This window comes from Suncus etruscus, chromosome 10 (assembly GCF_024139225.1).
Source record: "Suncus etruscus isolate mSunEtr1 chromosome 10, mSunEtr1.pri.cur, whole genome shotgun sequence".
NCBI classification, from domain to species: domain Eukaryota; kingdom Metazoa; phylum Chordata; class Mammalia; order Eulipotyphla; family Soricidae; genus Suncus; species Suncus etruscus.
The window spans coordinates 88,227,429-88,254,364 of NC_064857.1; the positions used below are offsets into that span (position 1 = coordinate 88,227,429).

Sequence of the window (26,936 nt, forward strand, 5' to 3'; positions counted from 1 at the left end):
CTGACCCAGGTTTGATCCCTGGCTGAATAAGAGCAGAGCACTGTAGGTTACAGTCCTAAAACAGAAACAAAACACACAACCATATTCTATGATTCATTTTTTTTTTTGCTCAGGATTCCTCTTGATGTGCTCAGGTGACCATTATGTGGTGCTGGGGACTAAATCCAGGCAACCTGGCAAATACTCTCCCCTGTTGTACTATTTCAATAATTCCCTATTATTCCATTTCAACAAATTGTTCTTACAGGTAAATTCAGAGACAAAAAAGATTACAGGTTACCAGGAGAGGGTTGCAAGGGAGATGGGAAGTGAACACTAGTAGGTATAGAGTTTCTTTTATGGAGGAGGACCAGCCCTCTTGTTCTGGGAGGGACAGAGCTGCTGGTTTATGCTTTTAAATGAGAATCTGTCTTTTTAGGGTGTGAGTGTATTCAGGTGCCTAAGGATGTTGGTCATAAATACCTACAATAAATAGTCTTTGAATCACAGATGAGATGGTGCTCTGGGTTTTGGGGCACTCCAAACTCCAACTCATGACTTGGAGTTTCCCTGGTCTCCTCCACCTTCAGCATTTGCCTTGCTGTCACTGATCTTTAGCCTGATCAACCTCAGAACAGGGAGTGCTGCTTCAGGGCCTGGTGAGTATTGCCTCAGGGAAAAGAAGTTTAGTTTTAAAATAGCCTGCTAGACCTTCAGGTATCTGTAACTCAGCATCTACTTCTGGAGATACTCTCTCTGGGGTGCAGACATTCCCCCTGGATGTGAATAGTGTCTTTTCCTTGGGGGCCTGCATCATGACCCAGACACTTCAATTGCAAGCACCTGGTCATGAACTCCTGGGCACAGCAAAAGACTATTTAAAAATAATCTGAATGAGCAGTCCCCATGCGTGCACCTGGCCAGCTCCATAGACTCTCTTTCTTTCCAAAAAAGATATAAACAAAGCTGTAAAAAATCATAGATACACCCACCATGCAGCCAAAAGATGGTAATCTTGTGAGGAAAGGGCAGGCCAAGTCTCAGCCCTGCTGAGATGCTGGGGATTTGAATCACCATCCTTCTGCATGCAAGGCAAATGCCTTACCTCCATGCTATCTCTCTGGCCCCAACAACTCCATTTTTGTTTAATACAGTTATTCCCAGGAGCCAGAGTGATAGCACAGTGGAAGGGTGTTTGCCTTGCAAGAAGCCAACTTGGGACAAACCCAGGTTCAATCCCCAGCATTCTGTATGGTCCCCCAAGCCTGCCAGGAGCTATTTCTGAGTGCAGAGCCAGGAGTAACCCCTAAGCACCGCCGGGTGTGGCCCCAAAATCAAACAACAATAACAACAAAACAAAAAAATCCCCCCCAAATACTGTTACTCCTATAGGAACACACCAATTTAGATGCTAATGTGTAGCTCAAGTCACTTAATGTTCACAAACAAATGACATTAATAGAATGGTCAGGTAGCAACAAGAGCTTACTAAATCTTCTGACTTAATGATCTCAGTGGAAATACAATAATTTTTACAGATTGTCTTGTCACTGCATGTTTTTTCTTCTCTTCCTTCTTATCTTCCTTTCTACTCTTTTTTTTTTTTTGGTTTTGGGGCCACACCTGGTGACACTTAGGGGTTACTCCTGGCTATGCGCTCAGAAACGGCTCCTGGCTTGGGGGAGCAGCCCTGCTGCTGCGCTCTCACTCCAGCCCCCTATCTATTCTTTTAAAAATGATTTTGCTCTTATTTAACCGGAAACAAATGTATTATGATCAACTATGTCAACGATGTGATACATGCTCTTTAAATAAGGTAAATTAAATTAAATTAAATTAAATAACTTGAATAGAGAAACTGTGAAGACACAGCTGGGATTCCTCCTGATGTACATGCTGATAACACACTGCTAGGGGGCTGGAGAAGGAGGAGGAGGACCCGGGAAAGAGATGAGGGAGGCCACCCAGTGGGCAGCCTGAGAGAGACCTAAAACTGAATTTAGAAAGACATGCTGAGGATGCAGACTTCCCTTCTCTGTACTGATACAGAACAGCTCTACAGAAAGGATATCAGGAATGTAAAAGACAGAAGTACCAGTCTGCAGAGCAAGAAGCACAAATGGAATCAAAAGCAAGAGAGTCAGGGGTAGTGGGCACAGAGGGGGAAGATGTCTCCCTATTCCCTCTTAGAGGAAGGGCCTTGAAGAAGAGGGAGAATACAGACAGCAACGATGCAGATGCAGGCTGCGGATGATTGGAGGACATGAAGAAAGGTGCTGAGTGAGAAAGCAAGCAGTGAGAGGAGGTCAGCAGGTTTAGCTGTGGACTGGAGGTCTCATCACACGCCCCAGGATCCAGAGCAGCCACTCAATGCCCCTTTCCCCTCACTTTTTTCATGTGTCAGTACCTGTGCAGATATCACTTGAAAACACAAGCTTGTGAAAACACAAAAAGGCAGCTGCACTGACATCCCCTCTGGAACATTCCCTGTCCCCTTGAACATGCTATTCTCACCCCAAAGTAACCTTTGGGGTGTGTGTGCAGAAGGACAGGTTACATAACAAGGACATGAGAACAAGGAAAGAAATGGAACAAGTTCCTCATACTTCCTGCCTCTTTCTTCCCTGTCCCAGCTCATCCTCTTGAAATCAGGACACACAGGGCTGAACCATGAAGCGGGCTGAGCAGGGAATGGAATTGGGGTCTGAGAGTACCCCTGGGGCTTACACCAGCCCCTCTTGCTACCAGAAAACAGCCCAGGCATTTAGTTCATGTCAGCAGTTGTAGGGTAAACAACCTGTAAATATCACTATAGTTTCAAGTAATAAATGTACATGTTTTAATAATTGGCATCCTTACCAAATAATGGAATATTTTCAACTTCTTATCCTTGTGAAAAGAGCTTCAATTGTGGTTAGAGCCCTAGTTCTGTTCGTTATTTGCACTGTTGCATTGTGACTGACATAACTTCTCCAAACACAGGACCATTGTAACTACCTTGAGGAACCCCACTTCCAGGTCAGTGCAAGTAATGGTCTAAGTACCCTAGAGCTAGTGCTGCTGTACATGGCTAACAGTTTCTCTGGAGAGGGTATTTTTGGCAGGGGTGGTAGCACACCCAGGGCCTACCCCTGGCTTTCTGCCTAGGAATCACTCCTGGTGGGGCTTCAGGGATCTATCTGGGTGCTGGGAAATGAACCTGGGCTGACTGAGTACAAGACAAGAACCATAATCCCTGTACTATTTTTTTTTGTTTTGGGGCCACACCCGTTTGACGTTCAGGGGTTACTCCTGGCTATGCGCTCAGAAATCGCCCCTGGCTTGGGGGGACCATATGGGATGCCGTGGGATCGAACCGTGGTCCAGTCGGTCCTACGCTAGCGCTTGCAGACACCTTATCTCTAGCGCCACCTTCCCAGCCCCATCCCTGTACTATCTTAAAAAATAAATAAGAACAAGAGGGTAAAAATAGAAATAGCTCATACATGGTATAGAGCATATCCCTAGCATGTTCTAGTGCCCAAGTTCAATTCCTAGCAATATCTGATCCCTCTGACACTACCTTTGGCCCCTGACCTGAGCACTGTTGGTCTAAGTATAGTCTTCAGGCTATACACTGGACTGAGTGACCATCAGGAGTGACCCCAATCCCCCCCACTGTACCACTGGGGGTGGCCCCTATTTTTTTTTTTTGTTTTTGTTTTTGGGTCACACCTGGCAGCGTTCAGGGCTTACTCCTGGCTCTACGCTCAGAAATCGCTCCTGGCAGGCTCAGGGGACCATATGGGATGCCGGAATTCGAACCACCATCCTTCTGCATGCAAGCAAATGCCTTACCTCCATGCTATCTCTCTGGCCCCAGCCCTATTAAATGAGAGCAAGAATATGTTCTCACAGGGCCATTGTAAAGATGAACTGTAAAGGCACAGGGTACACAGGGTCTTCATAAATCGCACCTTCTTCATGACTCCTGACCATCTTGGGGAAGTGCTCCAAACTGCAAATGGTTCTAACTGTTCTAGACCACAGTAGGACAGGAGGCCATAGTCAGGTCTGTTGGAGACCCAGTGCAAACTCCCAGCCTCAGAGTTGCATGCAAAGAACACAATGATGGCTCCTGAGGATGGGAGATGATGGGTGTGACATTGGCCTGCCCTGGGGTCCTCCCCCTTCCTCTGCTGGGGGGAAGTGCAGAGTCCCAGTCCAGCCTGTGCTAATACAGTGTCTGGCCATTACTGTAAGCCTGTTGGATGTCCCATCCAAAACTGGTAGGTTCTCTGTTGCCTGGTTCCTGAGCCAGACAAGGATATTCTGGGAAGACAGCAGCCATCATGTGGCCAGGAAGAAAAGCAGCTTTTCAATCAGTCCAGTAGCACAGGGCCCTGTTGAAGTGCTGTTCTGCTCGCATTTAATTATCAAAACGATTTCTCTTCTTCTGTCCTCCCAAGGGCTGCATGCCCCAGATTCCCTGGGCCCAGTAATTGCCTCTCTGTTAATAGAAATCATCAGTATTTATTACACCAAGTGCCCCAGCTTTTCTCAGCTCTCCTTGTAGCAACATTAAGGCGAGTGCTTTGGTAGCAGATCACCAAAGTGACTCTACTTAATGACAAGAGTAAAGGCTCCCAAACTGTTCTCTTCCTTCAGGAGGGTAAGGGAGTCAGGATCTAGAGCCAACTCTCTCAGCTTAGGGCCTAGGGCTGGCTCTGCAGCAGGCCCTGACACAGCCTGTGGTGAGGAAGTGCAGGGCCCAGGAAGTGAGGACTGGAAACTCAGTGAGAAGAGTGCACCCGCCCCTCTATGGGGAAGATATGGGGCCTCTATTCCATATAGATCCAGGTCCTGTCCACTCAGATCTAGTCCATACAGACTTATTCCATATGAATCTATTCTGCAGGGAAGAAACTTGAATGCACATTCTTGCTCCCCACTCCATTGTAAATGGTGGTCATCCTAAAGGTAGCTTTATTTCTAAAGCAGGAGTTCCAGGGACACCAGGGCTGTCCCTCCTCCTCAGAAGGTGACGTTGTGAGGGAAGAAATGACATAGCTGTAACGCTTGCCTTGCCCAGCGCCTGATGTACAAGCTACTTTCTTCCTGGAGCCTCTTCAGTCTTTCTGAGTCTGAAGCTGGACAAGTTCATTCTAAGGGTGCCTGTGGATTTGAGCTAGACACCAGGCTGAACATCCTAGTCAAGATGTTGTTCCCGGGGCTGGAGAGATAGCATTTGCCTTGCAAGCAGCAGATCCAGGACATAAGGTGGTTGGTTCGAATCCTGGCGTCCCATATGGTCCTCCGTGCCTGCCAGGAGCTATTTCTGAGCAGATAGCCAGGAGTAACCCCTAAGCACCGCCAGGTGTGCCCCCCCCCCAAAAAAAATTATGTTGTTCCCAGCTCTGCTGCACCCAGTTCTACTAGCAGCCATGCCTGTTCCACTCATCCCCACATGCCATCAGGGACACAAAATCCAGGGGTGTGTTCCAAAGAGGGAGACACCCATGTGGCCTCAGGGAACAGGTACAGAGGCGACTGAACACTTTCTGAAGATGGTTCCTGTCTTTAGTCAGCTATCTCTCAGTTGTTTTGTTTTTTTAAATCTTTGTTTTTGCTTTTTGGTGTCAGGGATTAAATTTAGGACCTCATACATGTGAAGCATATGCTCTACTACTGAGTTTAGCTTTTGCCAGAGGTAGCTGTGTCTTTTAGGTTTCTGAAGTGACTCAGAGAGGTCTTTAAGGAAGGTTCTGAAATGATTCTGTAGTTCTGGAAATAATTAATGACTCCCCAAGAGGAAAGTGAGGCACAGAAAAGCTCCTTCATGTTTGAGTAAGTTGGAGACCAGCTAACTCCAAATCTTTCTCTAGAACAGGGGACAGTATCTGAGAGCTCTGAAGAGATATTATCTAGGAAGCTATGCTAAGTCATTTGCCAATATCTAGATGTAAATTTTTGTGTGTAAATTGGGGCTGGGGAGATAGTGCCTTGCACGTGGCTAACCTAGGACAGACCGTGGTCCAATCCCCGGCATTCCATATGGTTCCCCAAGCCAGGAGCAATTTCTGAGTGCATAGCCAGGAGTAATCACTGAGAGTCACCAGGTATGCCCCCCAAAAAAAAAACAACAAAAATTTTGTGTATAAATAGGAATGAATGTGTGCTCTGATATGTTAACCCCAGGGGAAAAAAAGGTATAGAGCAGAAGACTTCTGGTAGAGAAAATAAACTGGAATGGGGAAAATAACTGGGGCTTCTGAACCTCAAGGTTCATATGAAAAGTTTCAGCATTTATTTCCCAGTCAGAGCAAATCCACAGGCTCCAGAAATCTGCCCCTTTGCTTTTATATACTCAGGTTCCTTGGTTTCTAGTCTTTATGGTTTTGTTAGAAATGTAGAATGTCTGCTCCCCTCTGGGGAAAGGCCAGTGTTCTCTTGTTTCTAGAAGACACAGCCTTCAGTCTCTCTGGGATGCAATTTTACGTTGGGATCTCTCCAATACTGAGTAGAAAGTCATGGGAAATTGTGAGGAGACACCAGGAATGTCAGAACAGGTGGATACAGAGGAGAGGAGAGAAGGTGGCCATGCCTGCGGTCTATAGTGACTGGCTGCCTGCATTTCTCTCTAAAATGCCAAGCACACATAAGTCATCACAGAGGTTTTCTTTGGGCCTCCCCGTGGAGTTGTCTTCTGCCTCCCAGATGCATAATCAAATTAAATGCCACTTCACTGCAGTTCTGCGCAAGGACTTCCACTGCCACAGTCAATAAAACCCATTCTTGGAAAGGAACTAGATTACAAGACAAAAAAAGGGTGGGTTATCTGCATAACTTGCATAACTACCTCTGGTACTTCCCTGCTGGGATCCTCTCCTCACAGCCACCAAATCACTTCTGCTATTCAAAGCAGGCCCTAGATTCCATGTGTTATAGAGAAAGACTTTGCCTCAGTACCCCCAACACTACATGGCCCCACACAACAATGCCACATGGAGGCCAAAGGAGGTTTAGATATAGATATTCTCTCTGGAAAAACTATTGCAGGACCCAGGACACAGACTTTTGGTTCCCAGTAGCCTGTCCCCCTCTGGAGACATGTTCCGCTGTAGCCTCCAATCACATGTATATGTACACATATATATGTATGAATATGTGCATGTATGTGTAAATGAGTACACAGTATGTGAGTAGGTGCACATACATGTGAGCAGGTGTGCATGTGTGTAAGAGTGCAAGCAGTTGTCTTACCTTACAAGGGTGAGGGTCCACTCCATAGGTCTCCAATGTCTGCGCTTTTCTTAAGAAGTTCAGCTCTGCTGTTGCTGGTGTTTGACCACTAGAACAATAAAAATAAGATGATTTCAATGCTTCCCAATGTTATAGCCTAGCCCTACCCATAAACTCTGAGGATGTGCTCAAGGTGAACCAAATTCCCCAATGTACCCAGTGTTGACTTGGCTCTTTTTTGAGAATAACTTTAGAGATTCCTGTTAAAGAGTCCAAAACGTGTTGCTTTCTGAGGCAGACATAGTAAGAATGACATGAGTTGGGTGTAGAAAGGACTGTGCCAAACTGAGGAGAACCATCTCATCTACTGTGGGTAGCGGCCCTTGCTCTGAGATGGTACTTTTGTGGGAATGCAGAACCAAACATTGCTCGATGGGATATTTTTTTATTGTTTTGATTTTGGTCTACATCCGGCAATACTTAGGGGTTACTCTTGGGTCAACACTCAGAAATTACATTTGGCAGTGCTCAGGAGACCATATGGGATGCTAGGGATCAAACCAAAGTAAACTGTATGCAAGGCAAGCACCCTACTCACTGTACTCTCCTGCCCTGGTAGATGTGATTTTTAAATACAAGATGGGCTGAAGAGACAGTGGTTAAGGTGATAGGGGTTAAGAGATAGGGGTTAAAGTGCTTGTCTTGCATGCAGCCTACCCTGGTTTAAAAGCCAACACATATGCTCCCCTGAGTATAGTCAGGAATAAGTCCTAATCAATGCCAGGTGTGGCCAACCACCCTCTCCCCTTATAACATGTCAGAGATTTATTTTTTAAAAATGTTTTCCACAATTTTAAATATTATGGGGGGTAAACAAAAACACATCCATAGACTGCTACAAATCCCTGAGTTTCTTGTCTAATCTTATTTTTGTTTTTGCTTTTGGTGTCACACTCAGTACCACACCCAGGTTTATGCTGGGTTTATGCAGGTTTATGCTGGCATGCTCAGGGACCATATGTGATACTAGGGCTAGAATCTGGGTCAGCCACATATAAGGCAAATGTCTTTCCCACTGTACTATGGCTTCAGCCCCATCTTGGTCTGATCTTTTTGAGAGTACAACTCAATAAAGGGCTGTGTTTCCTTTTGATGCTGCCTAAACCTATTCATTTACTGAAAAGAATGTGGAGATGAAGGCTGAAGATGCATGAGACAGCACCAAACACCCACAGCTGTCTATAGGGTGTTGGCCACGGAAAGGAAATAAGCAGAAAAGAAGAGGAAACCAGCCCTAGTTTCTGCTATCTGAAGGAGGAGGACTTCAGCATTACCCTTGCTCTGGCTGCCTCAGTGGCAGTTTCAGCATTAGATTTGGGGAGAGCTCTGAGATGAGGAGGGTCAGCTGTCTGTAAAATCAACTAATTGTTGTTGGCAAAACCGTGAAGGCAGGCAGGCAGACTTTCCCTTCCTTTCCTTTCCCCTTCCCTTTTTCTTTCCTGTTCCAACCTCTGTACTTCTTGCTGTAAAATGTGCTAAAACATAAAGTTCACAGCCCAGGCTCTCAAGGAATTAAGTGACAGCTGGAGAAGCATCTTTACATTAGAGAAAGAGGCTGAAGCCTGGCCTATGTGTAGTGAGCAAAGAGGATTTTCCATCCACTGGGATCTGAGGCACAGGAAGTTGTCTGTAGAACTCTCATATCCAATGGGCTGGGCACTAGAGGGAGCTGCCTAATGCTACCTCTTCCAGGAGCTTCTTTATGCCAAGTCCAGAGTTTGCCAGGCCTATAAAATTCCAATTACTTCTAAAATTTCCCCCAACCTCAAGAACTTCTACAATGGGCTTAATTTCCTATGAGAACCCCAGTTCTGTACTAGGTTTCTCGTGGAAAGCAGTCTCCACTACCTTGACAGCCCCTAAACTACTCCTGACAGTGCTGCCTGGCTAATCCCTACCGTGGCCACAGTCAGAGGTCCACATTTACTTGGCTCCTGACCACACGAGGTCGCTCTTTCCCTAACAGTGATGTAGGAGCCAGCAGGACTAAGAGCTTTCAGAGATTTCCACCTTTGCCGTGTCTCCAACTTCTCCTGAAGGGTCTAAAACAGGTCCTGTCACATATAGCAGATTAGAAGGCTAAAGAGGAGTCCTGAGTGATAGGACTGAAGGAGCTTGCCTAGCATATGGCCAACTCACAGTTCAATCCCTGGCACACATATGGGATCCGTTGGGCCTGCTAGGAACGATCTCTGAGAAATAGAACCAGGAGTAACCCAAATATGGGCCAAAGACAAAAACAAAAAGGAGTCTAGGGGCCAGTGAGGTGGTGCTAGAGGTAAGGTGTCTGCCTGGCAAGCGCTAACCAAGGAAGGTCCGCGGTTCGATCCCCCGGTGTCCCATATGGTCCCCCAAGCCAGGGGCAATTTCTGAGCGCTTAGCCAGGAGTAACCCCTGAGCATCAAACCAGTGTGGCCCAAACAAAAAAAAAAAAAAAAAAAAAAGAGAGAGAGAAAGAAAGAAAGAAAAAAGGAGTCTAAAGAGGCCATATTTTATTGTTGAGAAATTAGTTTAAATTCAATATTATTAAGAATATATGCCCTGCCTGGGCATGTCTTTTTCTAGAAAGTTTCATAAACATTTTAAAAGATCACAAATGCTATAATATATTAAAATGATGGCCTGTTTTGTTTATACCACCACTGAATGGCATAAAACTTTTCCTTGATGTTTATTGGAATCTGTGCTCCACGCAAAGTGGAGCCTAAATACCCCTATGGCCATTGTTTCTTAGCCTTTGTAAAGCATCCTGTTCTGTGGGAGAAAGAATGCATTAATGATATTTAATGGGATTTAGCATATTCTTGGGAATCCAGAGAAGCTGAGGAAGACAAGTTTGGAGTTTTTTGCTCCCCCTTTTTGTTTGCCATCATAGAGTATGGGTTTGTGTGAAGGGTGCCGGCACCCCTAGTATTTATGAATCAGTTCCATCATAGGCCCAGAGTCAGCTCTTCTAGGCTGAAAGTAGAGCCTTCCTCTTTTCATATCCACACACTATCTTTTCTCCCTTTTCTCTCTTCTTTCTTTTTTTTTTTTTTTTGGCTACATCTATAGATGCTCAAGGGTCACTCTCAAAGATACTTGGGGGACAGGGGTCCTCAAACTTTTTAAACAGGGGGCCAGTTCACTGTCCCTCAGACCATTGGAGGGTCTGACTATAGTAAAAACAAAACTTATGAACGAATTCTTTTTTTTTTTTGTGTGTGTGGTTTTTGGGTCACACCCAGCAGTGCTCAGGGGTTACTCCTGGCTCCATGCTCAGAAATTGCTCCTGGCAGGCACGGGGGACCATATGGGACGCCGGGATTCGAACCGATGACCTCCTGCATGAAAGGCAAACACCTTACCTCCATGCTATCTCTCCGGCCCCATGAACGAATTCTTATGAACACTGCATATATCTTATTTTGCAATGAAGAAACAAAACAGATACAAATACAATATGTGGCCCATGGGCCATAGTTTGAGGACCACTGATATAGAATGTGAGAGATCAAACCTGGGTTGGTTGCACACAATGCAAGTATCTTACCTGCTATACTATCTCTTGGCCCAACTCTTCTGATATTTCTTTCTTTCTTTTTTTTTTTTAAATCTTTTTTCCTCCAGCTATGCTTTTTCTTTATTTATCTTAATGGAAAAACTACCTTCCAGAGTTAGTCTGTGATTTTCTTACAATCCCAACTTCTTCAGTGCTTAGGGGTTATTTCTGATTCTTTGCTCAGTAGGGGCTCCAGGTGCTCAGAGGACCACATGGGGTGCTGGGGATCAAATAGAAGTGGCCCACATGTAAGGCAAGTGCCTTAACTATAAGGAAACAGAGACTTATGGTCCTTAGTCAGCCATAAGCAGGTATTGTACTTTTTTTTTTGGGGGGGGGTCACACCCAGCAGCGCTCAGGGATCACTCTTGGCTCTACGCTCAGAAATCACCCCTGGCAGGCATGGAGGACCATATGGGATGCCAGGATTCGAACCACCATGCCTTCCTTACCTCCATGCTATCTCTCCAGCCCCAGCAGGTATTGTACCTTTAAAGGTGAAGCTGTCATTACCAGACACCTTGTAACTGCTGCTCACGTGAGAGCTGTTGGCCCTGGGGTATATAAAGTCATAACTGAAGTGCTAGGGGCTCATTGCTGGTCTCTGCCAGATTGCTCCTGATGGATGGTCACTGCTAAATTGCTGGCAAACTGTTTGCCGGACTCCCTGTTCACAATGCCTTTTGCTGCCTCTCCTATGGTTCTGGGCTTGACAGTTTGGCATCTGGAATAGGTGGTGAGTAATGATACTTTGAGGAATCAAAATTATGATCCTGTGGAACAAAGTCATGATTCCTTCATGGATCAAGGCCCTAATCCCATGGAGGGTTAAATCAATGCTGGTCTCATAGATATTTAATGAAAGTATATTACCCTATCCAGTGGTTGGCAACCTGCGGTTCGCGAGCCACATGTGGTTCTTTACACTTTTAATTTGGCTCTTCTGTGTGCTGGGCGGCCGCTCCAGGAGTCAGGACTCTGTTCCTAGCCTCTGTCAGTGCGCACCCTGTGTGGCTCTCAAAATAAATTTCAATCATGGTTTTGGCGAGATTTGGCTCAGTTGAAAAAAAAGGTTGCCAACCACTGCCCTATTCCATATCTTTTGAAGATCTACTATTATTTTGTTATTAGGGATGACAACATGTTTGAGTATATATCTCCAAATAATGACTAAAATACTGTACTCACCAAATTAATAAAAATGATTACTCTCAGCCTGTCTTGGGCCCATCCCCCCTGTAGGGGACCAGACCAAATTTTTTTTTTTTTGTTTTTGGGCCACACCCAGTGACGCTCAGGGGTTACTCCTGGCTATGTGCTCAGAAGTCGCTCCTGGATTGGTGGACCATATGGGACACCGGGGGATCAAACCGTGGTCCGTTCTAGGCTAGCACTGGCAAGGCAGGCACCTTACCTCTAGCGCCACCGCCTGACCCCATGGTAATGTGTTTGAGTTTGCTTAGTTTTGTTTTGTTTTTTTTTTTGGGACACCGGGGGACAGACCAAATTTAACTGCATTTGTTACCCTCTCATCCCCTCCTGTACCTAAGTCTTGAAAAAAAGAGAGCTCCTCCTGCTGGACCTAGATCAAATCCAACAGAGAGTATTACTCCCACTCCTGCAATACAGGGGAATTCCATCAAACAAATGTCATCAGTGGGGAGAGGTGTCTTTCCAGTCGAAACTAGAGTTTAATCTCAAACCCAATCTAGGGCTGATAATATCCCAAATACTACTGGTGGCAGCCCAGAGAGACCTGCAACTCTTAGGCATGACTCACACTCTAACACCTCAGATGATGAGCTGGCTAATATCTCTTCAGACTCACAATCTGAAAATTTTTTCCCACTGCATTGAATAAAGTCAAAATCCAGAAGATCTAGGCTTCATGAGCTTCCATCATACCAAGGGCTGAAAATAAATTCACTTGGCAATTTTATAAAGGCTTGTGCTTCTTACAGACCCACATCTCCATATTGTAAAGAATATTTAACTGGCTGTAGTAAAACTGCACTTTGGACCCCTCAAGATTTTCAAACAGTGGCTAGAGTATGTCTGAGTCCTTTCCAGTACTTACAGTACTTGGAGAATGTGGTATAGTGATGAGGTCAAGGCCAAACTACACACCTTAGATTGGTCTGGTAGGAGACTGTATGGGGTCTGAATGATGTATAGCATGAGGAATAACATGAAAAAAACAAAAAAGCAAGTAACCCTGACTTGTACCATTCTAACACATGTCTGAAAAATAACATTAGGCTCATGGGAGAGGACTGATGTGGATGCAAAATGTGAATCCAAGGGAAGCTACACAAAAATCTTCCAGAGGAACAGAGCCTTATGCCCAATTTATACAAAAATTAACAGATGTAGTGGAAAAGCAAGTGAGAAGAAAACATCCAGTAACATCTGATAAGGCAGTTGGCCTTTGAAAATGCTACAAAGACTGCCAAAGTATTTTACGCTCAATTTGGGAGAGAGATGCTATGGGCTACCTGAAAGCATGCCAGAACATAAGTTCCATATCAAATCAGGCACATGTAAATGCCCTTGATACAATACAGAGGCAGGGAAAAGGACCAGGCCATCTACGCAGAGAACATATAAACCCATCCACTCATGTATTTTCAAGGCCACCACCTAGACCTTGTCTGAGAAGTGGCAGGGGAAAACATTGGGCAAGAAACTGTCACTCCATTAGGGTTTAGAAAAACAGGCAAAGAGGACAACACCAGAACTCACAAATGGGGGTAGATGCTATAATTGTGAAAAATTTGGCCACTACTGTAAGGATTGAAGGACCCTCCCTGGCCTTGCCTCTGGAGATGGCAACCTGGATCTTGCGAACAATGTAGCAAAGGAGATCATTAGGAAAGAGATTGCCCCCAACAACCAACAGTTATTGGGAAACTGAGCAGGGGGCCAATCCCAGGTTCCACAAAAGTAGGCACCCCAACTCAGCTGTCCTACAGCCAATAAATTCACTACAACCTTCCACCACAGGAAGTGCTGCCTTGAAATAATACCTGCTCTGATACCATCACAGTAACACCAGCTTAATGTTCTTACAAATTGAAATCCAAAATAAAGGGACTAATACCACCAGGCACTGTAGGCCTACTCTTAAGAAGAAGCAGTCTAACTATTAAAGAAATCAATGTGCATGTGAGAATAATAGATTATGATTACATGGGAGAGATAATTGTTATTGGAATGGATTAATAGCACAGCAGTAGAGCATTTGCTTTGCATGCGGCCAACCCAGGTCTGATTCCCGGGATCTCATAGGGTTCCCCAAGCCTTTTCTGAGTGCAGTGCCAGGAGCAACTCCTGAGCACCACCAGATGTGGCCCCAAAACAAAATAAATTGTTATCATAGTACCAACAGTATAGATATTTATAAAAGGAGAGTGCATTTCCTAACTTTTGCTTCTTCCATTTGTTATTCCTGGCTACTCCAATCACCCAGAAATTGGAGCTTTTGATAGCACTAACCTCCTAGCAGCCTCTGCCAATACCCTAGTGGAATCTTACAAACAAACAAACAAACAACATGCACCCAATAATAACTCTAGAGATATATGGAAAAGAATTATTGACATGAGTGCGAATGTTTCTCCATCATCTCTCCCTGATACTTGCCCCATAGTTGGGCCCTGCAGGAGATACCTTATGCCTACCAAAGAGTAGTCACTTTGCCTTCTTCGTCTGTCCAACAGAGTGCTAGATGAATGAAAAGTATTGGCCCTGAAGAAAATATAGCCACATTTCAGCTTTATATAGCTCCTTTACTCCTGCGTTTATGGGATTGAGCTCTATACAAACAATGGTGTGTTGAGTTCACGATTTCTACTCCAGCCATTTCTCTAGCCCATAATCCAGAGGACAGACATTTTTTAATTGGGGCCACAGCAGTACAGTGTCCACTACCTCTATGCATCAGTGGAAATCTGACCATCCAGTGTGGACATCACAGTGGTTCATTAATGATGTAAAGCTAAGGATGCTTATTGTTTTAGCAGAGAAATAACAATGTGAATGAATGAGGGAAGTGGAAAGCCTATCTAGAGTACAGGCGGGGGTGGGGTGGGGAGGAGGGAGATTTGGGACATTGGTGGTGAGAATGCTGCACCGTTTAAGGTGGGTGTTCTTTACATGACTGAAGCCCAACTACAATCATATTCGTAATCAAGGTGTTTAAATATTAATAATTAATCATTAATATTAATAAAATAAGCAAAAAATTTAGCAGAGGAACAACTTAAATTAGAACATATTGAAACACTGTTTTCAGAATGGAATTCTACTGTCTTTATATTACCAAAAGAATATTGGGCAAATGGCGAGAATTGACATAAAATGTGAATACTACCATGATTCCATAAATGCTCACAACCCTGTGGTTCAAGATTTGCTTCAACAACTGCAAACTATTTTACAAAAGCACTCTGAGCCTTTTTTCATCACTCATAAGATCTCATTCTGGTTTCCCTGGTCCAATGGCTGTCAGTTATCAGACACCTGCGCCTGGAGTTGGCCCAAGGGGAATATAAAGTGAAGGCTGAAGTGCTAGCGATGATATGTCTGGCCCCTTCTCTTTTATGCCTCAGCCTATGCTGCTGTTCTTGGGATGGTCAGCTCAGAGATTGCAGCGACTTTGGGTCCATAAGAGCACAGGATACAGAGTGGAGCCAGTTTGTTCAACTGTGGGCCAGACAGTGTCCTGGGCCTGAACTGATGTCACGTACCTGAGCTCTGTCTTATGAATCTCAGCAATTTTCTTCTCCAGCTTTTCTGAGTGTTTTGGGAAAAACTGAAACTTGGAGCTGTAGCCTTCAGGATGCTTCCCAGGATCATAGTCCCCAATTTCCGCTTGCAGAAAGGAAAGTAGAGGAAAATCATGAGGGAGAGAGGTAAGTGTCAATGGCCAAACAACAAGAGATGAACACAGAGAGAACAAGCCAAAGCACAGCCTGGACTGATAGAAAATAGGGGCTCCTGAGTGTGGGTGCCAGTTAGTGAGGGGCATAGCCCCTCCCACAGGGTCATGCACACTTTGATTTCCAGGGGTGGACAATGGGTTGATAGCAAGTCTAATTAGAGAGGTAGGAGAATTGCTCCCAAGCTCTGAAGTCACCACTGAGAGCAGAAACTTATATCCCCAGCCTCATCCAGTCAATCCTGAGGAGAGTGTCTGGAGTCATGTTCCTAGGCAGGTAGAATAAGAAGCCAGTTTGGTGGGGAAGACAGGGCCTCTTGGGCCCAACACAGATCTGAAGTCTAACTGGCATTTTAAAGATATTTTAACAGGGACACAGTTAATTTATGAATGAATCATGGTCCAATTTTAGAACACCACTGTTGTTCCAAATGAAAGTAAAGAACTATACATGAAAATAGATGGGGCTGGAAAGATAGCATAGCAGTAGGATGTTTGCCTTGCACACGGCGACCCTGGATAAACCTTGGTTAGATCCCCAGCATTCCATATGGTCCGCCAAACCAAGCGTGATTTCTGAGCACAGAGCCAGGAGTAACCCTGGATCATCACTCGGTGTGGCCCCCCAAAAAATAATAATAATAAAAAAAAAAGAAAATAGACACTGACAACTGGCCAGGTGCCAGGCACCTTAGAGAGTAGCTGAAGAACAGGAAGATCAGTTGTCACCATCTGTCCCAGAGTTCAGGAGCCCAGTTCCAAAGCCTGGCTTCTTAGCCCCCACAGGCTGGGGCAGAGGGCCAATCGCTACAACCTGAGATCTCTGATAAGTGACCTCTGTAAGAGCAAGGGGCCATGGTGCTTTCCATAGGCAGCTTTCCATTGTATGGGGTACCCCAAGGCTGTGTGATAAGAATGATGGTAGAACAGGTTAGCTCCTTTGCTACTGTTCTTTCTTCATCCCAATAAAGAAAGATGAAGTAGAGGGGAAGGAGAAAATGTGTCTCCTGATCCAGCTGATCAGTGTATTTGTGGACAAACTACTCTCTAGATGTCCAAATTACTTGGAAATTCCTATTATTTAGCAGAAGACTAAAGCTTCCCTGAGTTTAGGTCTGAGATGACCTTGAACCATGAGGTTGCTCATGATGATTATAGTTAGAAAGCTCTAAGAAGAAAACCAATATTGGACATCAAACATTTCCTTAAAGAAGAAAAAATTCAATGCGACTGCCAGTGCAAAAATGAAGAAGCAGCTTTGAGTCACCTACAGTTGGCAAGCACCTTTAGACTGGCTTCCCATTTAGGTGATTTTTAAACAGAAGTCTCAGAAATCAAAGTTGCAATGGGCTGACTTTTACATCTTTAAAGCAGCTGTGATATTTCTCTTGCCAGAAAACTTTAGTTTTTCTCTTGGCAAGCATTTTTTCAGTTTTTTTTCTTCACAAAATAGCATCTTGGAATTCACAGATTCCCTATTCTTTGATGGAAAATGGGAACATCCTGATTTTAATGTGATGGTCCAAAATGATTCATTCAGTGATGATTCCAGGGCCAAAGACTAGAGGAAGTCTAGGATCAGCACTCAGTAATCACCAGTAGTTCATGGGGGTGAGTGGGGGGAGGTAATGTACATGAAAAGTGTATACTATTGCCCTGCTTTGCTTCACAATTTTTTTATTTTTAAAAATTACTTTATTTAAACAGTTGTTTACAAGATTGTTCATAATACAGTTTTATTTCACAGTAATAATGTTGTGATGATTTTCAATCATATAGTATACAATATCCTTCACCAGTGTATACTTCCCATCACCAATGTCCCCAATTTACCTCCTGCCCTCCTCCCTACCCTTTCCCTGCCTGCCTTTGTGGCAAACTTACTTTCTCTCTCTCTTCCTCCCCCTCTCTCTTCCTTCTTTTTTCCTTTTAGACACTATGGTTTGCAATATTGTTACTGAAGGGATATCATGCATATCACTTTATCTTTTTTCAGCATTCAGTTCTTATTCAGAGGGATCATTTCCAATTATCAATGTCATAGTGCTCCCTTCTCTGTCCTAACTGCACTCCCTCACCATTTGTGGTAAGCTTCCTGCCATGAACTGGTTCTCCTGGCCTTCGTCTTTATTGTCTCTGGAAATTATCACCATACTGTCTTTTTAAACATTCTACAAATGAGTGCTTCACCAATTTGAGATTTGCATAAAAGGAGAGGAGAACATTATTCTCCAGGGTCACAGTAATTTTATTGATCCAGAACACAAGGAACATTCTCCTCACCCCAGTGGAGTCATAATGACTTGACAGAGGCTGGTAGAAAGGTTAGGGCAGTGATTTCAGAGTCTAGGAATCCAGGCAAAGTCCTTAATTTGTACTCTGCCTTAAGCTAGCTACCATATATATTCAAGAAGTAGGGATCTGTGATAACAGAAATAATGTAATAAGCATGTAGCATGAAAATAAAATGTATTCTGTCAAAAGTCATTACCTTGAAGGATATAAGATGCTAACAAGGCAGCATCTGATGTTTTACAAAGGAGGCGGCCGTGGTAGAGATCTCTTTTGATCTGTAGGAAGACTAGATACCTGGAGTGAAAACAGAGTGAACTGTAAATGCCTTCTTTGATTAAGGACATAAATATGTTATATAAGCTTATATTACTGTCCAGACATTTTACTACATTAACAACAATAATAAGAAGCTCAAAGCTTAAATCTGTGTGGCTAAAAGCTGGAACAAGTGGGCCTCTTTTTGTTTTGGACTCTGATGAATAGCAAGTGGGTGGAATATTGGGTGAAAGAATTGGCCTAAAAAAGAATCCAGAATCTACAGATATATGGAAAGATCCTGTGGTTGAGGGTCAACCACACCTCTCAGCATTGAATAAAGCACAAGAAAAGGAACTAGTGAAGGCACACAGAAACTGTAGCAGTCCTTCAATATAGAAAGTTTTTACTCAAGGAGAACAGAATACCAAGAACTACAAAAGCTGGCTGGCATGAACTGAAATGAATTGAGAAAGTTCTATTTGCCAGTCAGGAGGGTTATATATTGTATATGCTATAGCTCATTTAATTTGTATATAAGAATATGAAATAGGTATTAGTATCCCTCCTGCTCCCAAAATACCGTTTTTTGAAAAATAAGAATAAAATGGAGGCTTAAATGATGTTACAGGTACTCAAAGCTAAGTGACTAAACCAGGATTCAAATTCAGGACTCTGGGGCCGGAGAAGTGGCGCTAGAGGTAAGGTGTTTGCCTTGCAAGTACTAGCCAAGGAAGGACCACGGTTCGATCCCCCGGCATCCCATATGGTCCCCCCAAGCCAGGAGCGATTTCTGAGTGCTTAGCCAGGAGTAATCCCTGAGCATCAAACGGGTGTGACCCCCTCAAAAAAATAAACCAAAACAAAACAAATTCAGGACTCTGGTGGACTTTCAATCACTCTTATTATGTTCTTGCCATTCTTGCAGTGTAACTGCTTCATAGTTTCACAAATAACTTGTGGTGGATCCTGCCACAGAGAGCTGAAATCCTTAACTTTAATTCTGAAATAGCCCTTTTTTCTTTCTATTTGTTTTGGCAGGGGCACACCCATCAATGCTCAGGGGTTATTCCCTGGTTCTGGACTCAGGAATCATTCCTAATGGTGCTTAGTGGACCCAGGGATCAAATTGGGTTGACTGCTTACAAGGCAAATGTCCTGCCTACTGGACTAGAATCTCTCTAGCCTCTGGGACAGTCCTTTTTTATTTAGGAGGAAAAAAAATGCCCGGTCCATGGAGATAGTTCAAAGGGTCAGTTCACATGCTTTCCATTATTGCAGACAATATTGCAGACAAATACAGCCTCAGCCCATTTCTGTTTTTCGTTTGTTTGTTTTTACTTTAAAAAAAAAAACAGGGAGAGAAAAGTCAGCTGGGTTGAGCACTTGTCTTGTACATGCTGACCTGGGTTTCATTCTGGCAACCTATATGGTCACCTGAGTCTTCCAGGAGTGATCCCTCAGCACAAAGCTGGAACACAGTAAGGCCTGAATATCAGTAGGTATGGCCCAAAAACTAGAAAAAAAATTTTGGTTGCTATTGAATTTTTACAGTAATACTGATATTTTTTTGTACTTGAGTTCTACAATCTTTGTACTGTACCCACTTGAAAAAAACCATGAACCAGAACTACCCAAATAAGTTATCCTGGAATTCCTAATTCACAGAACCTATGAGCTAAAGAATCCTATTTTAAGCAGGGCTTTATGGGCACTGAGTTAGAGTGATTTAGATAACTTCAGTATCCTTAGGGGAAGAATGAAAAGGTAGAACAATACCCTCAGATTACATCAGTCTGAACAAAAATCAACTGGACCCTCACCTTGTTTCCACTGCTCCTGATTGGGCTTACAAATGATACATATTTCCATGTGAAAATGTTCAAGAGAGAGAGAGGGGGGTTACTGAAAACACAACTTTTGTGAGTGGTGATGGTTTGGGGTGGGTGGGTGGGGGCAAGAAACACTGGAACTCTCACAGGTGCCTCTGTGAGCCTGTGGCTTATTGACTCAGATAAAGGAGCAATTAAACTATCTTTCCTTCTCAGCTTTATTACCCCAAAGGTGGCCCACATATGAGGGTTATTAGCAGCATGAGATAGCTAATTGGAAATGGTAACCCAGAGGCCCATCCTGAACTGTATGAATGATTGAAATGAGATTCTCAGGTGATTTACAGTTTAAAAAACTATCCTGGGGCCAGAGAGATAGCACAGCAGTAGGGCATTTGCCATGCAAGCTGCTGACCTGGGGAGGGACCCGGTTGGATTCCTGCATCCCATATGGTCCCCCAATCTGCCAGGGACAATTTCTGAGTGCAGGGCCAGGAGCAACCCCTGAGCTGCTGGGTATGGCCCCAAAATCAATAATGTTTTAAAAAAAAGAAACACTATCCTAAGAAAACTTAACAGTAGACTTCTAACTATACCAGGATGGACTGCCCTCCCCAAATCAAAGGGAAGCTGAGTGTTTCATAGCCTGGAAATAAATGAGAGCTTCCCCCTGGATCCAACCATCAGGTTGAACTCACTCTGTCCCAGCATTTGCCAAGAAAATGGTTTTTTGTTTGTTTGTTTTTTGGGTCACACCAGGCAGCGCTCAGGGGTTACTCATGGCTTTACGCTCAGAAATCACTACTGGCAGGCTCGGGGGACCATATGGGATGCCGGTTTTCGAACCACCAACCTTCTGCATGCAAGGCAAACGCCCTACCTCCATGCTATCCCTCCGGCTCCTGCCAAGAAAATCTTAAAGAAAAAGACATGTGGAATGAATTTGGAGGGATTTCCAAATCAAGCTCGTCTTCACTCTGCTTTCCCTAAAGAGAAATGCCACATGGTGTGTGGGTGAGAGGAGGAGGAAAAGGGACCAGGGAAGGCAGGAGAGGAGCCTAAGAGCCTAATACTCATTTCATAGATTAGGGAAAGCAGAAGTTCAGGCATGTGTAGTTACTTGATTAAGACGATGATGAGATCAAATCAGGGTCTGCTGCTTTTCTTACCTGTGCAGTCAGAGAGAATGGGTCCTATTGGGAATCAGGTGAACCCTTGTTATTGGAGGGTAATCTTCATGAAATAAAGCATGAAATCATCTTTAAACCAGATTCCAGGGCTGGAGAGATAGCATAGTGGTAGGGCGTTTCCTTGTAAGCAGACAACCTAGAACCAACAGTGGTTCGAATCCCGGCATCCCATATAGTCCCCGTGCTTGCCAAGAGAAATTTCTGAGCAGAGAACCAGGAGTAACCCCTGAGCACTGCTGGGTATGGCCCCAAAACCAAAAACCAAAACAAACAAAACCAGATTCCAGACAAGAAACCTCTTCTTGGGGCTGGAGTGATAGCACAGAGGTAGGGTGTTTTGCCTTGCACACAGCCGACCTGGGATGGACCCGGGTTCTGTTCCTGGTATCCCACATGGTCCCCCGGACCAACCAGGAACAATTTCTGAGTGCAGAGCCAGGAGTAATTCCTGAGTGCTGACAGGTATGGTCCCAAAACAACAACAAACAAAGAAACCTCTTCTTTACACTTTTGGGCACTTATATTTTGGGGGTTCTCTCAAGAAGTGTTCAGAGGGATCTGAATCCATTACAACAATGTCTAATTAACTGGGCTAGATGACTTAATGCTAGGGGCCTGAGAGGACACAGTGCTGCTCTGGCCTGTGGTCATCAGGGGCCTCCACGTGCTACTAGGGGTCAAACTGAGCATGCATGTGTGTGCTTCTGTTCCCTGTTATCTCCATAGTCCTTTATTCACTTCTTTTCTGTAGGGGGATCCCAGAAGATCTAGGGTTTACTCCTGGCTCTGTGCTCAGAGATCACTCCCAGTGAGACTTTGGGGGACTGTATGGGGTGTTGGGGATGAAATGATGTAGATGAGTGATGTTCAATCAGCTTCATACAAGGCAAGTGTCTTGTCCATTGTATTATCTCTCAGGTCCCTTCTCATACTTCTTAAACTCTATCCCTTCTGGTCTCAAAGAAGGTTTTTTTTTTTTTTTTGACTTAGCAAAAAGTTTATTCTACAATAGAACATTGAAAGAGTAAATGCAATTAAAATGTAAACAAGAAACTGTAAACAAGAAATAGCATCCCTCTCTCTTTACTTGACTAGTAAATAGTCTATACAAACTACACAGATATCAAAGGTTTTACATATGTACACAGGCAACATAATATCAAAATATATTTTATTCTGGACCTCTTTCAGATATGATTCAAATTACAGTTGTCAAAGAATACAATGTAAAGGGATACCGTGACAACAACAACAATAACAACAACAAAAATGTGCCTAGAAAGGATAAAAGGGTCATTGGGGACAAATCACTGTGATATGGAACCAAAATACTTCATAAATGTAATTAACATGGTCCAGGACAGCATAGAACATCTATATCAGTCTCAAAAAAGTTTTTTTCTCAACCTGTTTTCTGTTTGTCTGTTTTAATGCTAGTGTTGTCCTAAATTGATGGAAGAGGGAAGTAGGGCCATCATGGGCCTAACAAGAGATCCAAAAGAACCCAAGGCTTCAGTGTTCTTGTAGTTTCTCCATCTCTCCAAGGTGCTGGTTTGGTGTTGTGCTTTCTGATATCAGAGAGTGAATATGAGTCCACAGATGTTTGTGGAATGAAAAGTCTCTTAACTCTGGAGAGCTCTGGAGGTTCCCAAACATTTTCTAGGATAGTTGATGGCTCCACATTCCCTTCAATAGTCTTTGCCCTCAGCTTCTTCTATTTCCACCATTCTTTTTTTTTTTTGGATCTGTTGGTTTATTGCAAGACTATTTGCTAATTCTTGGGTGTGGGAATAAAAGGAGTATACAATTTAATTCCTCTATTAAGGACTTCTTGACTATACAAATTATCAAATATAAATGGTAGTGCAGAAAGAAAATGAAGAGGCATAATTAATTACTAGCCAGCAGCAATGATCAAGACTGTCATGGGAAATTTTTCCTGGACATGTGGAAGGAGCCTGCCCTGGTGCACAGTTCCGTGAGACAACTTGGCTATACTTCCTTTTTCTTCAGGATCAGCGGGCCCACGTTATCGCCTGTCAGCTCATTGTGCTTGTTGTGAGACCCATCACAGGCAGGAAACTGGGTTTCGTCATCCCGGAGGGTCCCCATTGCTTGCCAAAAGTGATCCCTGAGCACAGAGCCAGAAGTAAATCCGTCTCGGAGCGCCAGCAGCGACAATATGCTGCCTTGGTGAGACACAGGTCTTCGATGTTGATCTCATTGACAACTTTAGGGTTTTCTTTCTGGATTTTAAGGTTGATCAAGCTGTCCTTCTGCTGCTTCTTTTTGGGGAGGAATGGCCGGACGGCCAGGTAGCCGAGCAGTGCCAACACACCAAGAAAAGGCAATAGCCGGAGCCATTCTGCAACTGTGAGGCGCGCGAAGCCGGCGACGCTGTCGGGCACGGGCAGCCGCCGCAGGTAGGCGGGCAGCTGCACCTTGACGATGCGCGCCACGCTGTCCAGCACCATCCTGGCTCGGTCCTCGCCGCCCGGCCGCCCGGCCCCCCGGCCCCCCCTCCACCATTCTTTTTCCTAATAGTGTGTCTTCCTCTCCCACACTATCCTGCAAGCTCCTTTAAGCCTGAGGTTACATTTTATTTACTTTTTTTTTGGGGGGGGGGGGGTCACACCTGGCAGTGCTCAGGGTTTACTCATGGCTCCATGCTCAGGAATCGCTCCTGGTAGGCTCGGAGGACCATATGGATGCCGGGATTCGAACCACCATCCTTCTGTGTCTAAGGCAAACGCCTTACCGCTGTGCTATCTCTCTGGACCCTTTCAATACTCTTCTAGAGAGTCTCCATAGCCTGTGCTTAGCTCATGTACCTATTCACCCAACTAGTTTGGTGCACTCCTATATGCCAGCACTACTGCAAGTATTAGTAAAATAGCAGAGAACTATTTTTTTTTTTTTTTTGGTTTTTGGGCCACACCCGTTTGACGCTCAGGGGTTACTCCTGGCTATGTGCTCAGAAATCGCCCCTGGCTTTGGGGGGACCATATGGGACGCCGGGGGATCGAACCGCGGTCCGTTCCTTGGTAGTGCTTACAAGGCAGACACCTTATCTCTAGCGCCACCTTCCCGGCCCCGCAGAGAACTATTTTTAGTTAGCATAGCATAAATAAAGAATCCCTATTTTTAGGGGGCCTGACTTCCCATGGAAAGAGACAGATGACAATAATGATAAAATAGGGCAATATTAATGAGTTATTGAGTATATCCAGTACTACACTGCTTTATTTAACACACTCATTTAATCCCTCCAACAACTCTGTGAGGCACCAATGTTTATCCCCAGCTCATAGATGAGGAAACCAAGAAGAGAGGCTGGTACTTGTCTGTGACATACATATTTTAAAAATGTGATGGGGTGTTTGGTTTATAACTGAAATCCAAATACAAACATGCTTGTAATCATGGTGCTTAAATAAAGATTCATTAAAAAATTTTAAAAATGACATGGTTTTGAACCAGATATTATTTTTTTCCTCCCCCCCTGAACCAGATAATTTTAATTTCTTAGGACAGGGATGGCAATCTTGGGCCTGCCATCATAGTTTACTGTGACACAAGACAAAGCTGTATTGGTACACAGCTACACTCATAATTTGTGTATTGTCTATATCTGCTCTCACACTACACTAGCAGATTCAAGCAGTGGCAACAGAGACCATACGGCCCAGGAAGCCTAAAATACTATCTGCCCTTTTACAGGAAGAGTTTGCCAAAGCATCTTAGTCTAAGTTAGGCTCAAGAAATATTCCTTGAGGGAATAAATGACAAAAGAACTGAACTCCCCCCCCCATGCTCTCAGACATACATGTGTTCATTCTACTAACACTTTCTGAGCATCTGTTCAAAAGTGTGTTAGACTGTTTGCTTCCTTGCAAGATGGGCCCTATTTGTACTCAGATTTCTTCTACAACTTGTTCTTTCCAAAGAGTTCTTATACCTGCAGTCTCCGTGAAAAGCAAATCTAATGCTTCATCCCCATTTTCTCCTCTGTGTCTCTAGTTCAGAAAACTATGTATTACTTTAAAAAATGATAAAGGAGAATAATCAGGATTTGGCAACTGAAAGTATCATCTGGGAAGAGTCTCAGAGAGAACTCGAAACACTTCATCCCTACTTCATTCTCCACCTCTTAGCCAGCTTTATTGGGAAATGCTGAGCTGACAGAGAAATTTAGGGCCAATTTTGGGGAGAAAAAACTCACTGACAGCTAAATTCGCTTGGCAAGATGGTGGTAGGGAGGGCTCTAGTCCAGGACTGAATTATGGACCTTGAGTGATGCTGTGGCAGCTCCCAGTTCTCTGCAGATACGTGTGGAGGAGATAAGGGGGAGAATAATGCAGCTAACCTGCCCAGAAAGAGTTGGGGTGGGGGGCAATACACAGATTCAAAACATGGTTCTTCTAATGCTCAGGGAAGGGGGCTGAGGAAAAGTGGGAATTGTCCACAAGGAAGTGTCTTTCCACATGGAGGAAATATCTCTGAGATAACTGAACCCGAATCTCATGCAGAACTCTTAGGATCTGTGAACCAAGACTCTAACAAATAACAGGTACTGAGGCTTTGCTCAGTGTGAAGCTCACTGAATGAGCTCTTCAGAGAATAAGACCTGGGGCTTCCAGGAGCAGCACAATGGGGCAGACCACATGCTGGGGTTTGATTTCTGGCAAAGTATCAGGCCCACACAGCCATTCTGAGTATTACTGTATCCCAGGAGTCTCTGAGCACTGCTTGAGAGCCCCTCTATGAAGAAGTATAAGATCCTGGGGCCGGAGAGAAGGCATGGAGTAAGGTGTTTGCCTTGCATGCAGAAGGACAGTGGTTCGAATCCCAGCATCCCATATGGTCCCCCGAGCCTGCTAGGATTGATTTCTTTCTTTCTTTCTTTCTTTTTTCTTTTTTTTGTTTTTGGGCCACACCCGGCGGTGCTCAGGGGTTACTCCTGGCTGTCTGTTCAGAAATAGCTCCTGGCAGGCACGGGGGACCATATGGGACACCGGGATTCGAACCAACCACCTTTGGTCCTGGATTGGCTGCTTGCAAGGCAAATGCCGCTGTGCTATCTCTCTGAGCCCCAGGATCGATTTCTGAGCGTAGAGCCAGGAGTAACCCCTGAGCACTGCCGGGTGTGACTCCCCCAACCCCCGGAAAAAAAAAAAGATTCCAGTGCAGTGGCTAACTCTACCAATAATTCTTTTGTGTTAATAAAATAATTAAGCTGTGTTTAGGGGTTACTCCTGGCTCTGTGTTTAGAAATCACTCCTGGCAGGCATGGGGGACCATATGTTATGCCAGGGATCGAACCCATGTCCATCCAGGGTTAGCAGCATTCAAGCAAACGCCCTACTGTTTTGCTATCTCTCTGGCCCCTCTCCCAACAATTCTGTTTTGTTTTTGGGACACCCAGCAGCACTCAGGGGTTACTCCTGGATCTGTGCTCAGAAATTATCCCACTCCGGCCCCCTCCCAACAATTCTAATGAGGTAGATATTACTATCGCTAGTTTAAAAGTGAGGACTATGAAGTGAAGTTAAATATTTTTGTTTTGTTTTGGGTCACACCCGGCTGCGCTCAGGGGTTACTCCTGGCTCTGCACTCAGAAATCG

At 44.4% G+C, this 26,936-nt stretch overlaps 2 protein-coding genes across 6 annotated transcripts in view; both read right to left on the minus strand.

Annotated features, from left to right (window-relative positions):
- The window catches only part of FRMD5 (FERM domain containing 5), a 383,704-nt gene that overhangs the window by 19,518 nt on the left and 337,250 nt on the right, over positions 1-26,936 (minus strand). For 4 of the 5 annotated variants that reach the window (XM_049782485.1, XM_049782483.1, XM_049782484.1 and 1 more), the window contains exons 5-7: positions 18,232-18,329; positions 15,550-15,673; positions 7,222-7,309 (exon numbers count right to left, since the gene is read on the minus strand). In XM_049782485.1, the coding sequence (XP_049638442.1) occupies positions 7,222-7,309; positions 15,550-15,673; positions 18,232-18,329 (310 nt within the window). Of the gene's footprint in view, positions 1-7,221; positions 7,310-15,549; positions 15,674-18,231; positions 18,330-26,936 lie in introns of those variants that run through there. The other variant, XM_049782486.1, reaches the window with a different exon arrangement.
- Positions 23,039-23,787, minus strand: LOC126020926 (CDGSH iron-sulfur domain-containing protein 2-like). The gene is made up of 2 exons (XM_049782533.1): positions 23,457-23,787; positions 23,039-23,394 (listed from the first exon to the last, which is right to left on the minus strand). The coding sequence occupies exons 1-2, from the start codon at positions 23,784-23,786 to the stop codon at positions 23,305-23,307; spliced, it is 420 nt and encodes a 139-aa protein (XP_049638490.1). The 5' UTR covers position 23,787; the 3' UTR covers positions 23,039-23,304.